General features: G+C 45.7%; 1 protein-coding gene across 1 annotated transcript in view; it reads right to left on the bottom strand.

Moving 5' to 3' along the window:
* Positions 1–19,766, bottom strand: part of LOC119462091 (oxysterol-binding protein-related protein 9) — a 33,498-nt gene extending 13,732 nt beyond the window's left edge. The window contains exons 1-13 of the mRNA XM_049672831.1: positions 19,518–19,766; positions 17,624–17,686; positions 17,208–17,286; positions 16,291–16,376; positions 15,044–15,142; positions 14,429–14,503; positions 11,819–11,869; positions 10,581–10,677; positions 8,615–8,776; positions 7,479–7,673; positions 2,998–3,031; positions 2,001–2,053; positions 846–988 (exon numbers count right to left, since the gene is read on the bottom strand). Of these exons, the coding sequence (XP_049528788.1) occupies positions 846–988; positions 2,001–2,053; positions 2,998–3,031; positions 7,479–7,673; positions 8,615–8,776; positions 10,581–10,677; positions 11,819–11,869; positions 14,429–14,503; positions 15,044–15,142; positions 16,291–16,376; positions 17,208–17,286; positions 17,624–17,686; positions 19,518–19,616 (1,236 nt within the window). The 5' untranslated portion in view covers positions 19,617–19,766. The remainder of the gene's footprint in view (positions 1–845; positions 989–2,000; positions 2,054–2,997; positions 3,032–7,478; positions 7,674–8,614; positions 8,777–10,580; positions 10,678–11,818; positions 11,870–14,428; positions 14,504–15,043; positions 15,143–16,290; positions 16,377–17,207; positions 17,287–17,623; positions 17,687–19,517) is intronic.
* Between the last annotated feature and the right edge of the window lie 6,779 nt (positions 19,767–26,545).

Below are 26,545 nucleotides of genomic sequence, written 5' to 3' on the forward strand. Positions count from 1 at the left end.
CTAACACGTTGCTATCGCATTCATTGCTTCGCCCTTATGGCGAAAACTGTGATATTTTTGCTCAATGTCTTCCTTCAACGAGCGCTCCAGCAGTTTCGGAAGTTCGGGGGCTCCATTCTGCACGACGTCGCTCGTGCTCATCGGGACCCGAACATCGCGTACCGCTTTGAGACTCGCACGGTAATCCGCACGAAGCCACGCAAGGATCAAGTGGCGCCGCGACATTGAAGATCGAACGAGCCGGAGCGAGCGCCGCCAAAAACGTCGCTATGTTCTGCTCACACGGGACCACAGTAAGCCTCATTACATCATAACACATACAGCCTCCTGGAAAACGAAACGGAAGCTGGCTTGTAGCATAGTTATTCATCCATCGTTCATCATCATAATTCATAGCACCTGTGTACTTTATGCCCGCTGCAGGACTAAAGCCTATCACATCGATGTGGATCCAATTACCCCTTTCTTGGCCCAGCTGACCCAAATTTTTTATGCCTGCAAACTTCCTATCTTCTCTACACCGTTTAGTGCTCTGCCGTCCTCGACTGCGGTTTCCTTTCTTGCCATAACAGGAACTGGCCACATTGGCGCAGTATTTGACCACCACCGGCCCTCGTTATTCTTGCATTTAAACGAGAAGCGCTATTATAGTAAATTATTCTTAGTGTATTGAGACTTGCCGCTACTTTTTCTAGGGTCTTGTGATCGATAGAGGTCCTTAACTGAAAGCAAAAAAATTTAAATTCGAAAATGTCATGCCACTGCTACTTTAAGTTAGGCGAACGACCGTGCGTTTTCCGGCTTCGCAGCTAAGCTTGCCACCACGCATTCGCAGACCTACGTACCGGTGGCGTCTTTGAGTGGTGCTTCGACGGCGGCGACCGATGTCCTGGCGCCCGCCCCTTTCCCACCACCGTGTCGACCTGCCAGCGATGGTCGGCCGAAGGGGCGGTTGATGAAATGGAGGATTCCGTCTCGGAGCTGTCAGCTGGGCATCAACGTCCATACTAGAGTGAGACATGCAGAGGGCTGTCGACAGCTTAATCGGCTGCAGGGATGACATTGTAAGCCCTTTGGCCTGAACAGTTTAACTCGATCGCTCGCAGTCCAAGCGCCATTTCACATAAAAGAAAATTCAAACAACTTGCTCCATTTATTTCTGGTCATGGAGATTGGATTAGTACAAAAAGAAAAGGGAATTAAGTAACATCAATGCGTATGGAAATGATTAATTAGTATTTGGTTTGCGATATTATCAGCAGCTGGACTTTTCCTGAATCGTATCAGAAACGCTAATATGGTCTTTGCGTTAAGGTTACAGAGATTAAATCAGGAAGTTGAGGTGTCGACTTCAGAATATCAAAAATGACGTGCTGGATGTTTGGGGTTAATCTGAGGCATCCTGAGATTTGTGCTGTCAATTTTTGCCACGCGTTTATGTTATGTTAACTTGCGCTTTTAAACATTGTTGTGGGTTCATCATCATCATCATATTTTTTTCTTTAATTACATGGTTGCTGCATGGCATTCTCCAATATATTTGACGATTTGCCTCTACGAGGTCGAGGTCTTTGTGTCTTTAAAATGGCACTCTCTGCAGAAATGCATTATGCATTTCTGTCCGACATTTGTATGATTAGTTTTTCTGAAAATGTTTAACTACATCTTCCCATGCGTGGAAAATGGACGAAAAAAAAATCATTCATACATGTATGCCAATCTGACAACTGATGCGTAAAATAGAAGTTGTATGAGTGATTTCTCGCACACTTTGGAAGTACGAGTACTAGGGGTCTGTCTGCTGGCTGCGTTGCGTGCTGCGTTCGAGCGCCGGTCGTGGCTGGCTGTTCTTGGTGAAGGCTCCCCGCAGACTGCGTAGAAGCACCACGCCGTCAGTTTTTACTATGCCGCCTGCATGCGACAGAGTCGTCAACAACAGTCATCCACGACCGCTGTCGAACGCAGCATTCAACGAATATCATATGGCAACGCTTCGTTACAGTGCAATGCCCGAAGCCTTTCACCGCCGCAGCCATACAAACTCCAAGCTGACCTGCAGCATGGAACCAAGAAAACGCAATGTGAGAAACAAATATTTCGGATTACTGGCAAAGTGTACGCAGAATTATAATCATTATTGATGATGATTATTGTGTATTAACAACAAAGCAGTCGTTAGTTCGCGGCCCGTTCCGTTTTGTCCCCGTGCCTCCTTTACTTCCATTTGTTATGCGTGTCCGCGTCCCCCAGCGCCGTAAGCACCACGCTTTTACTACGAATTCAGAGTGTGGCTTCATTGTCTGCTGACCCTTTATTAACGGTGTTTCGACAAAGGCCGCATCATGAATGATCAACCAGTGTGACGTACGCATTGGAACAGTATACTTACAAGAATCGCTGCTATTCTGGCTTGACCGCTTGGATTGAGCCGTGACGGCGGTCAGCCTACAGGGCGTGGTCGTCCGTCGGATCATCGGGCAGAGTTCCAAGTGTGCACAGAAAGTTATTTTTGGGGGGTTCTTAAGTTATGCACAGCTAATCACAACATCCGCCGTTATTGGGATCACATATTTGAATAGAATAGAATAGAATAGAATAGAATTTTTATTACCCGGTGGCTGCCTGCAGCCTAATGGCCTACGCGGCGCCACACTACGTCAAACAGATATTTCGTGCGCATCACATGAACAAAGAAAGCTATGAGTATATATAGGGCATGAGCGATTCACATGGTTGGCGCATATTTGGATGAACACTGCTATAGATTATAGAAAAGAAATTGAGACAACGGGTTGCGCCACTACCTATAGTTGCTGAGCGCACTTGCAGTTTAAGTTTATTCCTTCAGTTCTAAGCTAGCGGCTATTTCTCTTTCATGCTCATTATCATTGCCTCTCGCTGCCAACGCTGTTATCTGCGATCGCATTGTTCACGTTACGCCAGCCAGGATATGTACGGCGAACGAGGAGAGATTCAAAATGTTGGAGGCCCACTCACATTGACCGGGAGCTCTTGTTGTCGGCGTGCATGTCTGCGATGGACAAATGACATTGCTTAGTGACATGAAATAAGAACACCGCTGCTTGTTCACGGGCTAAAGAGGAAGCTATGGCTCAGTCCTTGCGTGGTATAAATCATGTGAAAACTAAAAAAGTCAGGCCACCGATAAACAGATTTGAATGAAAACTTTTGCATGTGCCAGAAAAAGAACTCAAACTCTCAAAGCTTCAAATTCGGTAATGACTATTGGAAGCATGTGTTTGTGTGATACATTGCGGGGCACATATCGAATTGAATTGATTTTCCTTGAAGAAAACGTACAAGGAAGGATTAGTCACAAAAGTTTACTGAACTACAAACGCTACATCGCGTAATTAGTAGAACAGGGCAAGAAACAAGAAATGACGTTTCGGGATCTGTACAGGTCCCGAAGTGTTAATGTATATATATATATATATATATATATATATATATATATTTGACATTGGTCACCAGACTGTAAAACGTCGATTTTTTTCGGCGTTGCTCAGTGACCAAATCTACTAATGATGCTTTTACATAACAAGGCGGTGTTCAGTCGTACCCTTAATTACATACCCTGCGTACATTGGCCAACCACAAATTATCAGTGTACATTTAGATAATTATTACGTACATTTACGTATTAATTATTCACCGCAAATCCATTAGTATTCATCCCTAAGGGTTGTTTGCCACACGTCTCCTTTATAGACTGTAGGCGTAATTTACGGCGCCCGCGTAACATAACCGCTAAGCGCAGATGTAGGCAGGAGGCCCGCTTACGCGAGTTGTCGCTCTGCGTCGGACAAAGTACGAAGTCATGACCCCAGAACCAATATATTCGTACGCGTAAAAGTTGGCGCTATGCGTGGTATGATCATTACGAGCCCGCTGTTTAAACCACTGGTGAGATGTAGCGGAATGAAACCGAGGAATTGAAAGAGGAAGATTCGCATCGTCTGGTCAGCGGTGAATTACGCAAGCTAAAGCGCTCTCTCTCTCTCTGCTCACGCATTGCGCAAAATTGCGATTCTTCCTCTCCCTCGCGGTGCATCTCGTTTCTTTTAATATGCCAGCTTACTCTGTCTCGGAAAGTCTTGCGACCCGCACGACTCGTTCGTCATCTTAATAGCGCCCGGGCCGAGATATTGTCAAGCCCGCACTGTAGATCCGTGACTCGACTTTCGTTCCAGACAGTCAGAACGTGCTTGCTGTTGTGTATGTATCACAGCTTTTCGAGGCGCACGCTCTAGCCTGGCGGACTGCAAGGTCAACCCAGTTCGTACCACTCCCACGCTACAGTGGCTAGTGTACCCACGCCAACTCCCATCTACATTTTCCTGGCCCGCCGTCCGCTATATGCATACGGTTCAGCGTCGTCAGCAGCATATTAAAGCGAAAGCAGATGGCTCATGGGTCGAAAATTTGACCGTCCGGCGTTATGGCGCCAAAATTCAGTGGCACCGAAATTGATGGTGCCACCATTGATAGTCGTAGCCACGACCTTTGGTGGGAGTCGAACGCACGACCTTAGGTGGTAATTAAGGCATTCGAACCCGCGACATTTGGTGGGAGTCGAACCCCCTCAACCTTTGGTGGGACCAAAATTCAGTGGCACCAAAATTGATGGCGTCACCATCGATGGTCGCCACCACGACCATTGGTGGGAGTCGAATTCACGACCTTCGTGTTAATTAGGGCGAAGGTTAATTAAGGCACAGTTAATTAAGGTAGAGTTAATTAAGGCACTCGAACCCACGACATTTGGTGGGAGAAAACAAGTAATAGGAAGTAACAACGCATTCGAATTCTCGAGAATGTGAAGTAAATTGATGAATGTCTCGTGAGCGCGCAGGCTTTTGCCTTCATCCTCTTTAGCGTATGCTGAAGTGACTGTCAACTTTTGATTAGTAGAGAATTCGGCGTATGCTTTTTCTCTGTGCGTACTAGAGAGTACCAATAATTTCAGCTACCAGTTACACGAAAGTGTACCCCTTTTTCAGCGATCTCTGTGACAGATACAATAACGTTGAAGTGTCGCCGCTATAAAGAATAGCCGCTTGTACGGCAAGAAATATACTCAACTGTAACGCTAGACGCTCGGTGAATGTAATAAAGAGTAAGGTAGATATTTACATTGTTTCCATGACCGGTAAGTAACCAATAATTTCACGTAACAATCGTTTTAATTGCTATAAATTTAAAATTGTAGTCTCTGATACTCCATAGAAAGTACTAACTCTGCGACAGATCCTCATGCTGGCATATGCGAGCAGTAGGAATTTGTCGCAGGATTATTACTACTCAACACTTCAAGATAAGAAAGCTTACTGGTGTAGTTTTCTACACCTCCCTTTATCTAAGAATGTACTCTTTTCGAATAGAACCGATTTCTAAAGGCGAGTTAGCCATACATTTCTCGGTGTTTTGAGATTTTTAACTGAAAATGTCGAAACGCGGGTATATAGATAAAGATATGAGGTGATTTTGGGCACTGATTGTGTTCGCAAACGTAAATAAACCAAGAATCGCTGCTTGTAGAGTCGCAAAATTTTATTTGAGCATGCTATTATTTATAGTTTTGTTGTATGCACGCGCACACACGTACAGACAAAAGAAGTAGTCGCCTTTTTAAATTTAGATCTTTTATAGCGCGCTTGCCTCCACGTCCCCTCTATCTCACCCCTACTCATCCGCTGTCAATCGCAATACTTGAAAACGTTACCTTAGGCGCAGGTCGACTCTACGTGCTTAACGGTGAGATGTATTCACATCCGAAATGACTCAGGTCGCCTACGTCCGTGTCGTTCGCTGTCATTAGCAGCAGCTACTCCCGCCATTGCGTTGCACTGAGTGCGAGTTCGTGTTGTCAATGTCAGGACCCGACTTTGCTAATTGCTTGGCGAGCTACGCAGCTTTTGGGGTTAAAGGCAACGAGGCGTGTGCCCGAAGCGAGTGCAAAGGTTGTCTTTATGCCAGCGTTCTTGAATCACCGCGTATCGCGCGAGCTTGCTGTTTGCTTGCATGTCCGATTGCAGATGTGCGTCTGAATAACAGGGAGGTGAAACGACCTGGCTGAGGACCTGGTGAGGATGGACGACTTGGTGAGGATGGTGCAGAAAGTGTCGAGAGGGCACTTTGGACTTTAATAGATTAGCCAGAGTACAGGATTCGATAGGGTCGAATGTAGGACTCACATCGGTGTATGCGAAAAGTAGGAATTATAAGCAAGTGTGACGCGTTCTTACGTCCCAAAACTACAATGTTGGCCACGAGACTGTAAGGTCTCAGACTAATTCTGATAGTCTGGGACTCCTTAACGTGCATCTAAATGTGGAAAAACATGAGGCGCTTCCCCAACGTTTATTTTGCGCTCTCTGATGCGCAGCATCTTCGCGCAGAATACGTGGTAATTGCCGACTGAAACATCTCCCACGCGGTTACCGTTTGAGCCTGCGTATGGCGACAGCTACATCGCCACCACCGACGGATGGCGCGTTCAGCACCATGGAGCAGCAATAAAGAGGTAGCTGCCCGCGCTCTGGCAGCCGAATTCAACTGGGGCCAGATTCACAAAGCTTTTATTTCGTAAGTTTGCTTTACCATTGGTTCCCAGTTTAGTTCTACCCTCCACAATAGTAATGCATCACGGTACGCATTTTGACCATTGTTACCGTGTGATTGCCGGGTGGCGTCAAACCGACGCGCCGACGCGTTTGATGATATCTTGAGCACCGTCAGGTTGCGCCATGTTACAGTGCCTAGAATATAAGTATATTCTAGGCACTGTAGCCATGTTGTCAAATTCGCCGTCTTACTAGCTCTGGTTGGCTCGTAGGGCGTCTACGGCCTCTATGATTGGCTCAGAACGCAACCGATGAGGAATTTGACAATGTGGTCGAATTCTAGTGTCCCGAATAGCACCCCTGATGACCCATGAACCGAGAAATGCGTCGCAAATGCGTCCCATATGGTTGCCCATGTGGCAATGTTGAGCGAGGACGCTGCTGGCCTCACCATTGAGTTTGCTACAAATATTACTATAGAGGGAAATCTGTGCTATTGTTTACAAGCACGGGAGTGGCAAGCATGGCGGTTCATGCAGCATTGGAATGACTCGTAGTACACGAATGTGCTGAAACTTAGTCCTTCTGGCTTCAAACGGGTTTGGGACTTTGCAAATTGATCATTTTCAACAAAATAGCGCGTTACAAAGGCAACAAATTGTGTGCTGAGACTAATTGCCTTGCTGTGTTTAGGAAACTACGAGTGTTTCAATGTTTAGAAGGACACGATTGTGCTAAACAACATCGCAAGAACGTCTGAAACAAGAAGCACGAAGATTAGACAAATCCATATGTACTAAAACCATCATTCTAGCTCATGGTAGTAGTTGAACCCGCGCAGCACCAGAGATCGTTCTAGAAATTTTTGTGGGATGGGTACCACGTCCTCACCGGAGTGTTCGATGCTGCTGACAGCGGTGACGAAGCGCGCCAATGAACATGTGGCGCTGTCGCTGATTGACACGAAAGAGGAGTTCTCGGCATTTGCGAGGTGCTGACCGCTGCCGCGTCGGGGACTTCGGACCGTCGGCAGGCTTCGCGTTCCGGTGCGCTCGGACGTGGACGGACTGCGGCGGCCCGACGTGTCTGCGTGGCACGTCGTGAGCTGCCCATATTGAATAGCAGCAGACATGCAGCCTTTGTCTAAATGTTCGAAGCGACTGCAGTCGTGAGCAGACCTGTCGTGGTCCACTTCGGCGATCCACTTCGGCGATACTATCGCCTTGGCCACGCCTACGCCAACGGTGAGCGCTGATTGGCTGTTTTAGCAAAATTGGATGAGCTGATTGGCTGTTTGAGCATGGCGTCATCCAATTTTGCTCAACCAGCCAATCAGCGCGCACCTGACGGTGATATTGTCGCCTAGGCGATACTATCGCCAAAGTGGATCGTTGCAGAATACGTCCCCTGGTGCCCTTCTAGAACCTTCATTGTTCAGCAGCCCCACACCGTTATTACACTCTTGGGTATGCTATTTTGTTACATGCAATAATCATAATTAATCGTTCAGGTATGTTTTTTTTCTTCTTTTTATGACACTGCGTGCCAGTTGCATGCCTTCTTGAATTATTATATGGAACGGTTATGACGTAGGTCTCGTTTCGAACAGAAAAGCACTCTGCACAAGGCCTTCATAATAAGACCGTCTCTCGAGAATCATGACCATTATTGCTGTGGAACAAAATTTTAAAAAATTAAACGTCAAGGGGTCTAAATTTGGAATATTTTAGATATCCGAAAGTATACAGTGTCTTGTGTGCCGTTACATCACGCCTGCGCACCAACTCGACCAACTTTCATTCCTATGCAGTAGTCATCAACTTCCTAAGCTTTCAAGCACCATGGGTGTTACAGGAGTCCCGAAACAGCACCCTCGAAGATATCTTTTGACTTGCAGGTTGAGTACGAAACCTTTTGACTTTGCTTATGCGCAAAACGATCAGCGGCGTGGCCGCGGATATCATGCGAAGGCAAGAGACATCGTCATTCCTTTGGCTTGACGTGCTCGAAGGAAACGGAGAGCGCACCTAATCTCGACGCGTATGCCAAGTGGTCGGTGTGTGCCATCTCGGACAACGGGTGATGCAAACGGGTGCGCGATCCCCGTAGAGCTGGCTCGAGCAACGCGTTGCCTTCGGTCGGCTCCGGGTTCCGGCGAAGCAGCACGGAGAGTGGGTCCACAGCCAGGCCTGCGACTCGAGATATAAAGAGCACAGTCGCCGATGCACGGCCACGTCCTGCCAAGAAGATTCCAGTGCATCACGAGAGTGCCGAGCGACGTTCTATCCGTCTCAGACTCTGAGGTACAAACATTGCAGGAAGTACGCTCGTCTACTTAGCGACAAGTAGATGACCGTATAGTTACATTTAATGTGCTTCGCGACGACGTTTTATTTCTAAAAGTGGTTAACCGATAGAACGATCAAGCAGTCGGTTTTACCGTCCCAAAGCAATACCCTGTCCTGTTATGGCACGCGTAGTTGTAGAGGCATATGGTTAAACTTTAACCACGTGGTGTTATCGGCATGCATCGAAAGCTCTAGTACATGAGCGTTTCCGCAGTTTTCTTTGACAACAAGATTTGTACACTTTCCTAAATACGTTACGCTCCTTAGGGCATGAATTTGTCTTACTATCTCGTCATAATTCGTTTAGGCAGTCCCTTTCTTTATCGTTGCGTGTCCGGCGCCTTCCTTACAAGAAAGTTATGTGTTCACATAGCGTGCCTGATAGGAAATCACTTTTGGAAGTAAGTTGACAGGAAATGTCCAAACGAATTATGACGAACATTGTTGTAAGTGAAAATTACGTACATGTGGGTGAAGCATTTTAAGAAGTGTCACATACGCGTATACGCTGGAGACCATGAACGAAGTCTTTTATATACGCAAGAACTGCCGCGCGTAAGACGATTCGTAAATGCGCGGGTCGGCCAACCTTTGGTCAACAGTTATGAAAGAATCTTGTGCGTCCAGTGCAGGATTGTACTAACGCTGATTCTTAATCTTCGCGCGTTTTAAATTGTGCATCCCTTTCTTTGGTGGCTTTCTTTTAATGAGACAAATACGCACACTTATTTCGAGCTCTCTAATTTCTATGTGGACTGCAACAAAATTAAAACTTCGTCAGCGCTCGTGTTTTCTTCTTTCGTGTTTCATCTTCTGCGAATGCCTGACTGACAAGACTGCTCATAAGACACGTGATGCCAGTAACTCATCTCGCTACTCTAGTTAAATGACTAAACTGGACAGCAGACGCAAACTCCACCCTGAGCATATATAATATCCTGCTTTCCCCGTCTTTTATTAAAGTATAAAACACAAGGTGCCAAGTGCAGTAAGGATAGTTAAGTTGTTTTTGTTTCAGTTTATCTCGTACGCGAGCAGCTTTGAATTTTGCCGTGACCATAACAATAAAGATGAAAAGCCTTTCTTCAGAAGAGGAGAGGGTGGCGATGGACCGTTTTGGAAACGCTTTAATATTGCACTGCGAAGAATTCCGCGATTGCTTTATGCATCATTTTCATGTCATCACTATCTTGTTGATCACAACAGCGAATGATCTTCTCGTACCTCTAGCACTAGAGCGTGTCAAGGACGTTAATCGAGCCGCGCACAATTTGCCGCAGGCAAAATACGGTTAGGTAAGGGTCAATACCGTTTGGAGCACTTCTCCACTGCACGTTCTTCATTAGAATGGCGATGTCGTGCTGATGTTGTTGGTGTTCCTAACTTCTTTTTTTTATCTTGGTAATCTGGGAGAAGATTATGTAAAAGCGGTATTTCTATAATGAGTGTAGAAGGGGAGTGGGCGGGAGTTGTTGCTCCGTATGAAATGGCACGGCAGCGGCGTACGTAATTTGCCGATATTTCCTTTCGCAACAAAGTTTATGCGGCTTTGTAGGGATGAAGGCGCCTGGAGGCCTGCGATAAATGCCCGGAATTCAGCCGCAGCCGTAAGCGGCGTTCTCGCATGCGAGCGGCTTCCTCTCACCGGCTGCCTGCGTCCTGAGCAAGCTGAGCATGGTGGCTGCTTTCTTGCGTGGTTGCATTGTGTCCAGCTGCGCCAGGAGTCCTGGAAGAATCATTTCCTGCGACAAAATTTTTTCCCGTGTCATCGTAGCGCATTATCTCTTTTTCTCTTACGGTAAGTTGACAGAAATGGGCACGAATTCATCGAGAAAAGAAGAAAGTCTCATGTCAGGTGCACCTAAATTCGGTCTGTTTAGATGTTCCTCTAAAAAGCTCTTAATCTTGTTCCACATAAGTTCGGCTAAGTAAATGGGACATGTTTGCAAATTGGTTCGACTTATTAAGTTGACACTACGTGGAACTAGCGTTCTTGAGTGTAGGTTCCTAATTACTTCGGTCGAGCTTCTTGCCACTGTTATAACTGTGTATCCACTCTGACTTTTTTACGCGTGCGTTTCACTACTCGGAACATCTTAATCTTGTTAATGTGTTTCAACAAATATGCCCCAACTAAGTGAAACATATATATATATATATATATATATATATATATATATATTAAATGTTAAAGTTGTTTGCCGTAGCTTGGAGATACTCAGATTATTTCTTGCATTCCGCCTAATTACATAATTAGTCTTAATTAAATAACCAACTTCTTAAATAATATATTTAGATGAAAAGTTTCAATGAGAAAATTGTAGAGCAGCACGAAAAACTCCCTATACGGCTTTGTGTTGCTCAATACGTGCTACATAAAAGCGTTTTTCCGAGCTTGAAAGAAGCCCGTGAATACACGCAAAATTGCCGCGCGACTGGCCGCTCGAGGCACTTTGCGTTGTATTCGCGGGTGTCTTTCACGCTCGGAAAAACACTTTTATGTCGCCCGTATTGAGCAACAGAAAGCTGTATCGGGAGGTTTTCATGTTGCTCTACAATTTTCTCATTGAAACTTTTACATCTAATTATCATACTTGAGAAGTTGGTTATTTAATTAAGACTAATTATGTAATTAGGCGGAATGCAAGAAATAATCTGAGTATCTCCAAGCGACGGTAAACAACATTACCTTGGTTCTGTCCAGCTACGTGGCATTTGCATATCTTTAAATCTTGGTGCACGACAGTTGGGGCACCCTGTATATTACCTTCGAAACTCGAAGACGTGTAACGTGATCGTTAAACGGCAACACTTAGGTATATTTAATACCTGAGAGCGACAATTCTACATTTATTCTGTGAATCAACGATTCATCGAGCTTACCTTTAGGTTTTCCAGCAACGCCATGGCGGCACGAGCAGTTGTAAGGAAAGCCTGCAATAAAGGCAAAGTAAAACCGTTATACGAAAAAGGCAAGGTGCAACAGAGGACTTGCGGCAGTGTCGGCCGGTAAGATCGTTGTGTGTTTGTGGCATTATAAATAGTTTTGTGTGTTAGTGGCAAAGGCTAACTTCCATTTCGTTACGTGTTTGCGTTAACCACCACATCCATAGTACCGCGTTTAAATCATAGAGGAACCGGCTCCAGTAAGTCCATGTGGCTGAACACCTTTTGCTCCTTGTCAATAATGTTGAGTAGGATAAACCTGTGCGAGCTAGCTAGCTTTTACTGAGGTCGTAGGATTAGCTTAAAATTACGCGCCGTACATTATTTCGTGAACTTTATGTCCGTCTTTGTGTGGCTTAATATAAACATTTAGAAATAAAAGTGGCAGGGAACTTTTACGTTAGTGAAATTGTGGATCTTAAACATTGCAGTTAGCCGCACTGCCAAAAGTTCAACTGCATATCGTCCTCTTGCGAAATTTTTACGTTAGTGAAATTGTGGATCTTAAACATTGCAGTTAGCCGCACTGCCAAAAGTTCAACTGCATATCGGCCTCTTGAGAATAAATGGCGAAACGTATCGAATCGCGAACACGGTATGAGCTAGCAAATATTGTAACTTCCTAAGTTCTTACGTGTTGGGACCCATTCAAAGAAAATAAATCACTTTAAAAGCGTGAGGCTCAGTCCTCTCTGACTGGCATCGACACGGTACGAACGAGTTCCAGAGAAACACGTCTGCTTTTGGAAACACTGAAATGCTACGAAATGCTTCATATTCGCTGCGCGCTCAGTCCGGTTTGTTAAACTATATAAGCGACCACTGCATTGTGTCCTCCGTTACTGGTTTTCACCGTCCACAATTTCATTGTCCTTTTATCTAAACGACAATATCTAGAAGGAAATATTGAGCCCATCAGCTACCACGAATACAAGGTTCGCGAATACAAGTACCTTGGAGCATTTATAACATCAGATCTAAGATGGAAAAGACATGTCTATTACACTAGCGAGAAAACGTTTTTCTAGCCTTTATTCGTTAGAACAAACGTTAAAATCCGCCTCTTCTGATACCATAATCTTAGCCTACACCTCCCTTATTAGACCAGTGTTAGAGTGTGGTATAGAAAAGTTGGTTTTCCCGCACCAATGCAGGAATAGTGAAATTAGGAAAAGTACAACGTAAGGCTATAATATTTATCTACAATACAAATGACTGTTACGCTTCTTCCGAACTTCTAGCTAAGGCTAGAATCCCAACGTTCAGTAACGCGCGAACTTCTTACGTCTCAAGTTTCTCTTCCAACTTTTAAATAACCTAGCCAAAATCGACCGCGACAAATATGTATCACTCACACAAACGAGACTAACTAGAAGTAAACACAGGAAGCACTTGACAGAGTAGAGATTCCACGCAAACACTTATTCTTATTCCTTTTCCCTGCACAATTCGAAAGTGGAACCTTTTTACACAAGAGACCGTAAGTTGCACGTCTATTGAATTATTTTCGAAAAATATTATCCGAGTCTATTTTCTTACCTAGCGGCAGCAACCTACCGCGCATTATTCTGTCACAGCCTCAAAAACTGAGGCTAGCAGTTTGTGAAACTAAATAAATAAATAAATCTCCATGCTTATTTAACTAAATACGGACATGAAATTTTTCGATTTTTCATATTTTTAGTTGAATGAAAGTCTTGAAGCACGAAATGCTAGAAAGAATACTAGCATGCCTCAAAGGACATTAAATAATTTGGCTATATTAGCTGCTCTGCAAACCAGGGGCAGAATTCACAATTTGCTCTGGCGAACAATTCAAGCGTAAGAGCGTTCTGTGATTTGCGATCAAAGTTTGTTTAGTTTTCCAGGACGAGTATGCGTCACGACGTCATGACGTGAGAAAGTGGTCACGAAGCAGCAGAACGTCGGGACATTTTGGCGCTCACTCCGACTTGATCGGTTGGTCGTCTGCTATGCTGCTACATCGGGCCACGCAACGAGTACCCTCATTGAGGAAGTTTGCATTAAATTGTGAAGCAATCATATATTTATATATATGCAGAAGACAGTAAGACTGCGCTCATGATTTCTGTGAATTGTTTCGTTTGTAACGAACTATTCTGTCCAAAATTATCGATTTGTAATGTTACAAATCCGTTTGAATTAAGCCAGAACGACGAAATTCATGCAAGTACGAGCCATTATTTACATCTGGCTGTAACCGCCATGTTTACAGCTCTCACAGAAATTAACGCCAGGGTTCCGTCTAGTATATTGTGTAGGAAACCGTATGGGTCATTGTACTCTGACAAATCCCGTTGCCTTAAAAACGCGTCTGTAACTCTCGGTTTTCTTATGCTCCCACTTGATGTGTTAGACCGATTATCGCTTAGCAGAGACGATCTATCATCTTTGACAATCAATCAATCAATCTAACGAATAAGAATGATAAATATACGAGCTAGGATTTAAGAATTGCATGTCCTTCCAGCTTCAGTTTTCTCGACTGCCACACGGGCTACAAAAAAGCTGCCGTGGCATACAAACCAGTAAGTCTCGTATGACGCCCGGCCATCGCGTTCTCTGGCCTGCCTCTTCAGTTGACCAACGCCTGTCGAGCTCCTGGAGAAGGAAGATACGTGAGATTACGGCAAAGTAAAACTGAAAGAACGCCGAAATGGTGCTTTGTTAACAAAATCTTGTTTCGTTTTAATTACTTGTTATAGCATGCAACCATTACGAACAGATACACTGTCTTGACAGCCCAATGAATCTCACCTTCCACAAAGGCCCAATGTTTACACGAAGCTCATTATCTTGTCGTACCTGTCTTCAGCGTGCTAATTTACTTTAGCTGCATCTGTACGGTTACTAAAGTACCCTATCGGGGCAGCACAATGAATGGTTCCTGAAGGGCCTAATACCTTCTCGAAGCTCGATATATGGTTGCATAACCTTGCGCACGTATCTTCAGTGTAATAGTTTAGGATTTTTAGTGCATTGGTATGGTGGCTGCTTGATGTTGTCATAAACTACTAGTGAACGCAGAAGCTAAACGGCACACGTACAACCTTCGAACAAACGTCCTTGCGCTTCATCGGGTGTTCTTGAGATCTCTGGGGCAAATGATTACGGTCATCTCAACTTCTTTTGTGCGCTCACCTGCAAACTGCATGCCAGCTCCTCGTACAGAAGTCCGGCATCCTGCAGCTTGGCGTTCACAAGGGCCAGAGTCGGCCCGATGTATCTTCTGTCCCATATCTGCGAGTAGTGGTATCTGATTTGCACGTATAGACATGGTAGTTCAACTTGATTATATCGCGATGATCTGCACGCTTTTGTATTGCGGGCGCCGCCTCAACTATCAAATGGAAAAGCTACAGTGCAATAGTGAAAACTACTTTTAGTGTATTTCCCAGACATTACGGAACCGCGAATGGGAGGCTTGGTGTTAAAGTTGAAAAGGTATGTTCCCACTTTATATTATGCAGTGAACCGCAGTAAAGCTCGTGTACTCGAATGGTGCAGTCCCAAGAAATAGGTTGTGCCATTATATAGCAAAGTTACTGTTCGATAACCGCTAGCGCATTAAACGCAGATGTCGTCGCCAGGACATATTGTAATATTAAGCCAGCAAAGATTGTACTTGGTGATTAGTTGGTGACCTTGGTGACTAGCTGAGTTAGTAGCCAAGTGGTTTCCATAAATGCAATTGCGAAGAAAGCTAGCAGCTGGTGTGTGGGGTTTTAATAAGCATCTCTTGCATTTTTTCCATGCATTCTATAGGGAGATTAATGCTGATTGCGCGATTTATTCCACTGACGATTGATCTCTACTTACCGCGAGATATGTCTGGCTGTACTTGTTGGCAAGATGGAGAAACGATTAAAAGACAACTGCAACGGAATTTTACTTTGGCCAAATTGAAGCACTCTATCGCAGAAACCTTGGCAAAGCCGGAATGGCTGGTAATTGTCCAATTTTATTATTAGTCGCCTTTAAATAACTCATAAGCAAACAACCAGGTTGTTAGCGGATATGACGTAAGTTCCAGCATGTGGCCCCCGAGATTGTTCAGCGCGCCGTGGGCTGCGCCTGATCTCGGAGGTCACGCCGAGGAGCCGTGCGCCCTTGGTCATGCGTCACTTCCGGCGGGTGACATTGGTGGTGTTTTAAATTTTGCTTTCAATTTCGGTATCGAAAACGCCAACTTATGTGAGGTTTGCGTGACGCATCCACTGGCAATTTCAAACGTAAAATTTTGCGCGGAGGGTGGTTTATATTTGCACTGTCTTAAACTAGGCGTTTTACGCGGTCTCAAATTTTGTTTCACTTGGACTTGAAGTGAAACACGTGGTGAGCACTCCTCGAGAACCAACTCCCATATCATCCACTAACGACTCACTCACGTGGTAAGCTCGGCGACAGACCATCTGTCGAAGAACCGCCTCTTCGAGCTCCATCACCCACGCGTCGCGCTCTTCTTCGGTGGGAGCTGCGTGGAAGGCGAGTGACGTTTCCCGCGTGTAAATTGGTTGCCCGTGTCTCTGAGTTCTAAACACACGTTTATGCAGCATGTGCGCAGCGTGTTTGTGTCCTAAACGTAATTTAAACTACAATGGTGTGTAAACACCTTAAAAACCCAACGATGCAACGCCCCCTTCCACTCCGTCCTTAATTCGTTTCATTTATCTTTACAGCTTTAGCGGTGAAGCGTGATTCGTCAGCATGCCGTTGACGTTCTGAGGTTGAAAAGTGGCGTCGAAAAACGTGTGCTATAGAGCCGACACTTGTTTCCTCTTAGTGAAAACTGTTTAGGAACTTTAGCTACGAAGTCAGAAAAGCTAGCACGTAAACCATTAGAATAGATAACTGCTGGGCTAGTTGGTTTGAAATCTTGCACGAAGGGGAGCGTTAAAGTGGTACGGAAAAGAAGAGTACACGCCCGCACGCACTGACGCAAGTATTTTCTGCATCTTTCGTGTTCATATATGCTCTCCTTTTCTGTGCCACTTTAGCGCTTGGCTTTGCACAAATGCTAAATCTTTGGTATTGTGCTTTGTGTCTGGAAGCTGACTTTAATCACTGCAAGCAGTGTTGTAGCCAGGGGGAAGGAGGGGAGGGGCACGCCGGGCACGTGCCCCCTGCCCCGCCCCCCTTACCCACGGGCCAATGCCGTCCTCGGTCAAGTGGGTGCTCCCCCCCAAAAAAAGTTTCTGGCTACGCCCCTGACCGCAGGTCTGTTTAGTAATAAGGTGCCACTGCGCGCAGTTGGGGTACATTTTGTCTCGAACATGACTTCCGACACCCGGCATAATCTACCAACCTTGGAATCTGTACTCTCGGCCTTCAGAAACAACGGAGAAACCGTTGGGTTCTTTGGGGTCCTTCGTCACAATGGCACCCTGTGCAAAATTCATAGAGCAGGGTACGGTCAGTGTGTCGTACGCCATGTATGGATATGTATCACAGCTCTCTGCATATGCAAATACAATAAATTTAACTCTTCACTCTGAAATATCTCGTTTTTTTTTCTAACCGCGATTGGCTTGCGATCAGGGTTTTGTAACTGAAAACGGGTGGGCCATTTTTAAAGAGAACTTACTGCTGACAACGGTGACGATACCTTTGCGTGGGCACTAGAAGAACTTTGGACTCCGTTTGGTTTTCCTCGAGCCAGTAATATATTGATCACTGATCACGTGCTCTAGCACAAAAAGAAAGAGGTTGGCTCGCACTTACTAGGAGATTGATGCCGCTGAATTTAGCTAGGAGGCCAAGTCGTTGCCGCCTCTGGTGATGTGACTGCAAAGAGATGGCATCTGACATGGGCTTGCTGCTATAACAGGATGCAAAAAGCACAATAGCTTTGCGTTAACCATGTTTTTCGCTTTTGAGGTGCCCCTCATTTGCTTTATTCAGTGTTTGAAACTTTTACCTATACTGCCCAAGGCCCCACTTTCATTTTACGCGGCTATTTTGTTACGTAGAACGTGGTCCTGAACTAATGAATTCAAGCTAATGATGCAGGCCAATCAATTACTTCAGATCAAAAGCACACGACCACAAAGAAGTAGACACATAAGCGGGACCGGTAGATGACCATTTATATGTATATTTGTCTATATGACATAACCACATCAAGAAATAGACGCATGGATAAGGCAGCATCTTTTTCTGTTATGTGACAATTCATTTGTGCTTGTATGACTCCGTGACTCAACAGAAGCTAAAATAAATTGAAGTGATGAAAGGCAGAATGGGATAGATTTCTGACTAGGCACGCACGCACCATTAAAGGGTGGCACGAACAGCTTAGCATATGCGATATAATGGCATATTCGAGTGGTTGCTTTCGAGTGCTGTAGAACGCCCAGGCGTGTGTGCTTCACAATTGGCTGGTGGAAATAGAGCGCTTGGAGCACATTGGCTTGGTCCATTTAGAACGCCGCGCTCCAGCCAAGAGCGCGACCGAGATCCGACAGAATTCTCGTCACGCGCCTTCTCCGATTCTTCCGCTCTGAACATTCGGATCGGGTAGGCCGTCTCTGGATTCAGTCTCGAGAGGGCTCTACATCGCTGCAAACTAAGTCAGAGCGCTGTATAAACTAGTCCAACGTACCATAAGATAGCTTTTCGCCTTGTACTAAAACCTAGCTCACCTTGTCAGCCGCTCTTCCAATAAGCTGATTACTTAGATGGTTCGCAACGTCGAAGAAATTGTGACAGGAACCGTTGAAGTCGATTGACAATGTCAGCGATAGCTTTCTTGTGCGACCTGCTGCATATCCACATGCCAACTGTAGATCACGAAATGTCATGACACATGAGCAGACAAACGAAGTAACAACCTCACTGCCAACCAAAATGCCATATGATAGCACGACATTTTATATCTTGTCGTAATCACAGCATCCCAGGTGAAGGTCTGTAGCAACCCTCTACTGTTCCTAGTGTCCTGGCTGCGACTTCGTTGCAGCCAGGATGCGAAAGAAAGAAAAGGAGAGAATGAAACTGCAGTGGTTTTGCCGAGACGGAGGTTACACATTCGATTGCAGGTCCGGACAGAAGGTGTACGATCATATATGCGCTATTGTTCAGGATCACCAGTGAACAAGATATCGTGGGAAAGGGCCTCAAACTATACGTTGCCTCAGTGCATTAACGTTTAAGCAGATACTGAGAACCAGCGTGCAGCTATATGTAAAAAATAAAGAAAAGGGTCATGACGAAGCACGTAAGTAAGAAAAAAAAATCCAGCGCTGTATAACCGGACTGCGCTACAATGCTTTGCATTACCTGACCTCCTCTAACGGCCCTGCTCTTCAATAAGGAACTGTAACTGAGCGCACATTTCAATGTATCGTCAACCTGTACAAATCCCGTCCTCCAAAAACTTGAGAGACCGCCAAGTCCTTATGGCACAGTTGTGGTTAGTGGTTGAAACTCACGCGTAAACTTTGAAACAAGGTATGCTCATCTCAATGCCGGATGAAGAGGTGTCTTTGCAATGTGCCTCTCTTACTGTTGTGCTTATTTGCTGATGTTGCTGCACTATATGCACATCTGGCTATGTCCTCCGAGACAACGCGTTATCTGTAATGGAATGATCACAACAAGCGTGTAGCGCGTGCACCTTGAATCGGTATAGCATGCCGTTACGGTCATCCAGCAGCACCCAGCATAAGTGCCAGCCGCTGATGAAGCTCGTCCAGACACTGAGCGGTCCTTCCATGCCGTCGAGGCCGGCGCGCTCCCCTCGAAACTGCTATGGCGGGCGCCCCATCACTCGGTTCTCATAGCTGGAGGCCATGCGTTGCCGCCCGAGCCTGCTTTCGTCGGCTTTGAGCCCGACGAAAGGGGCGACACCTTGACCCAGCCATGGCTGTCGTTGTTGCTGCTCAGCAAGAAACAGATGGCTCATACCCACTATGGTGGATTCGCCAATGTTTGTGTGGATACAAACTAACAAATATAAAGCTTACATACAGTTTGGAATGAGCGAGAAATGATAAGTTTACTGTGACAGTTGCAAGAAAAATGAATGAAGCCTGAATTGAAATGTATGGAAATAAGAATGGTAAAGGAGGCAGATGTACCGGCAACAGTAGTGATGTTTTTCTTGAAAAAAAGAAAAAAAAGGTACACAGTCGTCCCAACGCCAAGGATAAACTGTACCCGAGAGTTGTACCCGAGAGTTGAAGCTCCAAATGAAATGATAACACTGCAGGAAAGATCCAGGCCATTTATAGCGAAAGGAAATTTCAAATAATATTTTTTTCTCATTACAGTTGTCGTTGTTCGTGTTGCCGTTAGCCAAGCAACGCACGTACGTGGCTCGTACCCACTATGGGGCTTTGGCCAAGACTCAAATGGATTATTCGAAATAGCAACCGCAAATAAACTTTCACGAATTGATAAAAAGTCAGCGATACTGAAAGGTAATATTGCATGTAACGTTAAAAGAACAGAAACAATGGGAAAGTAAATCGAGAGTCGTTTCAATCCATCACGAAAATCACACAAGGAAGTCAGGTAAATTCGACAGCGAAATCATTTCTCCTCGATAAGGAAATCGTAGACAGCGAAACGAACATTCCTGTGTCTGAATCGAATCACCCGCCGTGGTTGCTTAGTGGCTATGGTGTTGGGCTGCTAAGCACGAGGTCGCGGGATCGAATCCCGGCCACGGCGGCCTTATTTCGATGGGGGCAAAATGCGAAAACATCCGTGTACTCTGATTTAGGGGCACGTTAAAGATCCTCAGGTGGTCCAAATTGTTCCGGAGTCCCCCACTACGGCGTGGCTCCTAATCAGGTTATGCTTTTGGCACGTAAGACCCCATAATTTTTGTGTCTGGATCAGTGAATTGAGGTTTAAAAATACAGGGAAATATGTAATTATGGTGATTATAATGGCGGGGTTACTATTTGCGGTTACCTTACTGAGCTAGGCCAAAGACATTCACATTAACACGACAGATCATGTTGATAACAAAATGGGGATTTCGCGAGCCTTTTACGTTTTTTTTTTCTGTCTAGTAATTTTACGTGCACACTGCATAGCCCTATCGGCGGCCATTGTTGTTTTCTCTCGACAATTGATGGCACATACGTACGAGGGGAAGTAGGAAAGATTACAAAAAATATCCCGTTCACAACCTACCAATGTAAAAGAAAACAAATGAAGGCCACAAGAAGACAGATAACTCAAACGTAAGCACTAGAATGACTTTAATATAGAGAAACGCGTCAAATAAAGTTCTGCATATAAGCATTGCTCTCCCGTGCTATAAGTATAGTCGTGCCGACGACTCTTCCTTAGCGTGGCCCAAGCTGTGTGGTTTGTCCTTGGCGTTGGGACGACTGTATATATATATATTTTTTTGTTCAAGAAAAACATCACTACTGTTGCCGGTAGCGAAAAGTTTTTTCGCGGAAAACCAATTAAGACGTGACTTAGAAGCGGGATACTTCTATGCGTTCGCCAGTCCTGGAGCCTTTTACTTTGACTTCGCTTTTGTGTGGGGAACCATTTAATCTCTGCCCACAATACGAGCACGAATCCACCGGCAACATTCGGCCGACCTTGTACAGCTATCTTCTCTTTTCTTACTCGAAAAAAAAATGTTTTACGGGAAATGCTTTTAATCGGTGAAAAACTGAAATTTCTTTCACACACATAAAATTTATTCTGTATCTGTCTTTCTTTTTATCGTTTCTTCTTCTTACCGTTCTTTCTTTCCTCGCAGACAATGGTGCACACCCACTATGGTGGATAGACCAAAAACTGGGAAAGGTTTTAGAAAGTCACAATAAATGTCGTAATCCCCAAAACAGAAATAGAAAATGGGAAATTAAATGAAATGAAGAATATGCAAGAAAAACAAGAACTTTAGTAAAGAAAAAATGCTTTAAATAAATCAGAAGCTGAACAACAGTAGGGAATCTGCTACATTTTTTTCCAAGGAGTAGACGTTCCAAAGAAATGATTTCATGACCCTTACCCTTAACACTCTTTCCTGCTTTAGCCACAGAGCCATGCGCGTGATTGAGTCGATCCTGTATTCAGGAGGAGGAGGAGGTGCAATCATCTTCCTCTTCGTCTCGCGATATTTGGTTTAACTATACCTAGTAGCTCAAATACTGCCCTACCCGGTGGAATGAGGTGATTATCAGAGAGAGAGAGAAAGTGAAATAAGTAAAATTCGGGAGGTTACGCAAGGTGGCGCCCGGTTGGCTAACCTACACGCGTTTACTCGACACAAGACACGTATATAGTTGAGATGAAGAAATTAGTAGGCATATGATGGATTTGACTTACACATCACAGGCGTATCTAGAGATCGCTGGATGCGTTTTTTTTATTGCGATAGCAATTATATGGACACTCAAAGAGGATTTCTGCCGTCGTCGTCGCCGTAGCCGTCGCCGTGAGGTTCCGTATGACGTCAACGGCGATGAAATCGTCGCCGCGCGCCGGACGCTGTATGTGCGAGTGAAAGGGCGCGAGGGACGCGCGCTTTCACGGGGAGCGAACGCACGGCGGAGAACAAACGCGCGTTCTGCGCCGTGCTTCCTGAAGAGCTGCAGAATTAAGCGTCTCTTTCCTCCTTTACACTCATCATATATATATATATATATATATATATATATATATATATATATATATATATATAGCAAACGCGACTTCTTCCGTCGCGCGAAAGGCCGTGGGGGGACGGGAGGGAGGGAGGGGATGCGACGTTTAGCTGCGGCACCAAATGCGTATTTATATAAAAACGTTGCGAGGCGAGAAGGTGGTAAAAACTTCCAACGCTGCTCGACGAGTTTCCCGATCTCGTCGAAAACCTCCGAGCGGCCCCCAGAGGCCCTGGCAACAGTCACCAACGCCGCGCACGTTCGGTGCGAACGCGGGCGAAACGGCGACGGCGTCGACAACAGTTCTGCGCGTTGCTGTTGTTGCTGCATGTCCAAGTTTATACAGCTGATAAAACTACTATCCTTACTACGTATAGCTCTCTACTAAGTTGCTATCGCAATTGATGCTTCACCTTTCGGGTGAAACTGCGACATTTTTTTAGCTCTGCAGTGGCGCAGTGCAATGGCGATCATAAAGTTTCTTACAATATCAGCTAGAGGGAAATCTGGCGCCACCATCTATGCAAGTTTCCTCATGGTCGCGTTGCCACCGTGTGAATGCCGTGACACAAAACACGTTTATTTCAAGTGTGCGACAACCAAACGCGGAAGAAACCTCGCACACCCACATGGCGTGAACGTGCGAGGCTTAACTTGAACGTGGCTTCCCATAAAGCGTTGTCATTTCCGCTTTAACGACGCTTTCATAGAACAAAATCACCGCAACAAATTTCTGCTTATCCGTAGAACATTATTCGTTAGTGTTTACTCACGCTTATTACAGCAAGTAAGCGAAGAAAACTAAGAAAAGGACGATGACACACAGTTAACGCTGACCTTGCAGTTCTCTTCTCCAACTTTAGCAGCCGCCGGTACTGCTCACGTTTGATATAATTGTACCATGAGCTCTCACGGTTTAACAAAAGAAGATATTTTACGCAATCATGAAGAAAAAAATTGGCATTTTGTATGCTGTTTTGGTAAATTAAGAACGATTTGGACAGACGAAGTGCTGTTAGTCAGACGCGTATTCATTTCGTCTTGGCTACACGAGAAAGATGCCAGTTCGAAGCCACCACATGCCGGCACCCCCATGCGTGAAACAGCACGGCAGCCCTAGTATTTCACCTCTGTAACTATAAAAAACTCTTCTGTGGTGGTGATGATGAAACAAACGAGAAGAACAAAACAAAAACAATAGAGGAATTGAGAAACAGAACGGGCCACTCAGTGTTCTACTTGGGAAAGGAGCCATGAGTATAGCTCGTTTATTTTTACATGCGAAGTGTATAAAGCAAAAGTTGTTCGTTTACGAGCTCCCTTCTTTCTGCGAATACGAGATGCATGTCAAAAACGTGCAGAAAATTGACGCCGTTCAAGCTTGCGTCTCCCGGCGTAAGAGCTAACCGGGGTTTATCCAATTCAGACGTGCGTGTCCGCCTTCTTCTTACGGTACTCGTGCAGTTCCTGCTCTTCCACTTACTAAGACAACCATGTCAACACTTTTGTCTGGTATAGTACGTCAGTTATTTACTGCCGAATAATCTGTGCAATCTGCTCGCGCGTTTGGCCACGCGCTTGGCGCTTTGACACTGAAAACAAAAATCGTCGGCCCTTCCACTTCGCGAAGATGGATGATAAGCGAAGCTTATCACCATCACAACAAATGGAAGGTATACGTACTCGTTCACAGTGCTGAACGCAGGCCGTTTTCCCTTGATTAAAGATTTCTTACACGTACCGCAAACTCTAAATTCACCAAGGTCTTCTCCACTAGTAGCGTAATATTAATTCAACACTTCCAAGGCATTGTGCCACTATTCGTCAGAGCGGATCACACTGATGAGGGACAAGTCGTTGTCGAACCACAAACGCTTGCGTTCGATGTCTAGAGTTTGCTCGGCGGCGTGGTTAGTAGCATCCGCCCACCATTGCCGCTTGCGCTTTTTCAAAATGAAATTGCTTCAAAATTAAATCTGTGCGTCACGTAAGACAATGAATGGCTCATACCGCAATGGCTATGCATACCCCCGTAAACGCGGCCTGCCCATTACGACGACAGAAGAGAAGTGAAATTCTACGCTGGAATGATGAGCGGAAATGGAAGCAGCTGTGAAAGAAGACGACGACGACGAACGCGGGAGCAACGGCACGAGCGCGTTCGCGCGGTTGCGCCGAGGGGCTCCAACGAGCCAGCTGTGGAAGACGACGACGACGCTCGAGCCATTGCTGGTGATGATAGTTTCTGCGAATAGACAGGGACGTTCAGGCTAGACATAGACAAGCTTCGCTTGAAAAAAAAAAAAAAAGAAAGCTCATCTAGCCTCTCTATCTGGCCAGACGTCGTTCCATGATACATGCGGAAGAATATTGTGGAAATACGAATATCCATTGCCGCCCAAGAAAAAAAAAACAATAAAAAATAGAGCTTTTACCACAAACTAAGCAATTTCGAAGGTAATAAAAGAAAGGCAGCATGTCGGCGGCAATTGAGCAGCGCATAAATCTTTGAACGGTGCTCAGAACGGCGTAGTTTGGACCAACTCTGGGTAGTCCGGCTGGTCGGCGACGCCGCTAAGACTCAAGGTCTGGCCGCCGCCTGAGAAAAGGGGGGCTCCGGTAGGGCTGATCTCCCGGCCCCCCGCCTCCCTTGACCCCAGCAAGGACTTTACTTAATAAAGTCCTTGCTAGTGGTCAACTGACAAGTCACTGCTACAAATAAAGGTTTATTCATTCATTCTCTCTCTTTCTCCTCGGCTTGTGTGAGCGCTCAGGTGGTAGGATTGAAAGCCTACTCTAAGTAATATCGTAGTCGGCCTCTAAAATCAATGCCAGAGCCAGTTCTCATAGCGAAGACAGGGATGGCGTCCATAACGAAGTCGAAGCCGATGCCGAAATCGATGTCCCGGGCAAAGTCCAAAGCGCTGTGTAAGAAATAGCCACGGGCGACAGCTAAGAAATCGTTGTTTTTCTTGTGGAAATAATTATCCTTATCAGTTGAAGCTTTGAAGGCACTTCTGTGTTTTGCGAAAGTTGCCTTAACATCCCCTATCCATGCAAAATCGCAGTTGATGTCAGTGTGAAAACACACGGAGCAGGTCTTCGCAATAACAAAACGAAGACGAAGTTGAACGCAATGCTACGTGGTGCGTACTTTTAGCACAGCATTATGAGGCGAAGCCCGCGACCTATACCTGTGTACCTGCCGTCGCGTGGTCATCATAGCAGCGTTAGGCCTGCGGCCCGCCCCGTCGCCACTGTTGTTCTCAACCCTAACACCGGTCGCTTTGAGTTCACTTCGATAGCAGCGTTTCCCCCTGGTACCGCCTTCAGCACTGCGCCGCTGTCACGCCGTTCCCGCAGTCCGACACCGTCGAGATCACCGCGAGCTTCTGCCTACCGAACGGTTACTGCAGCGGGACCTGGAAAACCATCCAGGGCCCTAACGTCAAAGCGACGCGCCGCTTCCTCTCCTGTGTCAGGCATCGGGACTCCCAGAGCAGTGAATACCACAGCTGGAACTTCGCGGAAGTCTTCTTCGCCTCCCTCCAAGCCTGTAGTTGCAACGTCTCAATCGTCTGCACTGAAGGTAGCGTACAGACCGACACCCAAGGTGCCTGCCGCCGCTATTCAAAACATGGGTGGGCCTTTCGCAGTGGATGCGTCGAATCACCATTACTCCGTGGGCGCGCCCAGCACGACAGTGTCTCGGCGCCAAATGTTAGCGAAACCAGTGAGTACGATTCGCCAGGGAAGTCAAGAATACCCGGTGTCGGCGGCGTGTGCCCTGTTTACCTGCTGCTCACTGGCTATAGTCGCAGCGCTTGGCGTCGGTCTTTACTTGTTTTCTCAGAGCAGAGAGGGCCAAGTGATGGTGACCAAGGCCATGAGGTTTTTGAGCATCGGCGCAAACACCAAAAAGGCGCTTCCAACTGTCACCACTAGAATAGTCGATGTAAGAGTGAAGGTCGACGTGCTTCCTCACGTCACGGACAGATCGAGCGTTGCCACAACGAAAACCAGT

The sequence above is a fragment of the Dermacentor silvarum genome, chromosome 8, assembly GCF_013339745.2.
Source record: "Dermacentor silvarum isolate Dsil-2018 chromosome 8, BIME_Dsil_1.4, whole genome shotgun sequence".
In the NCBI taxonomy this organism is placed as follows: domain Eukaryota; kingdom Metazoa; phylum Arthropoda; class Arachnida; order Ixodida; family Ixodidae; genus Dermacentor; species Dermacentor silvarum.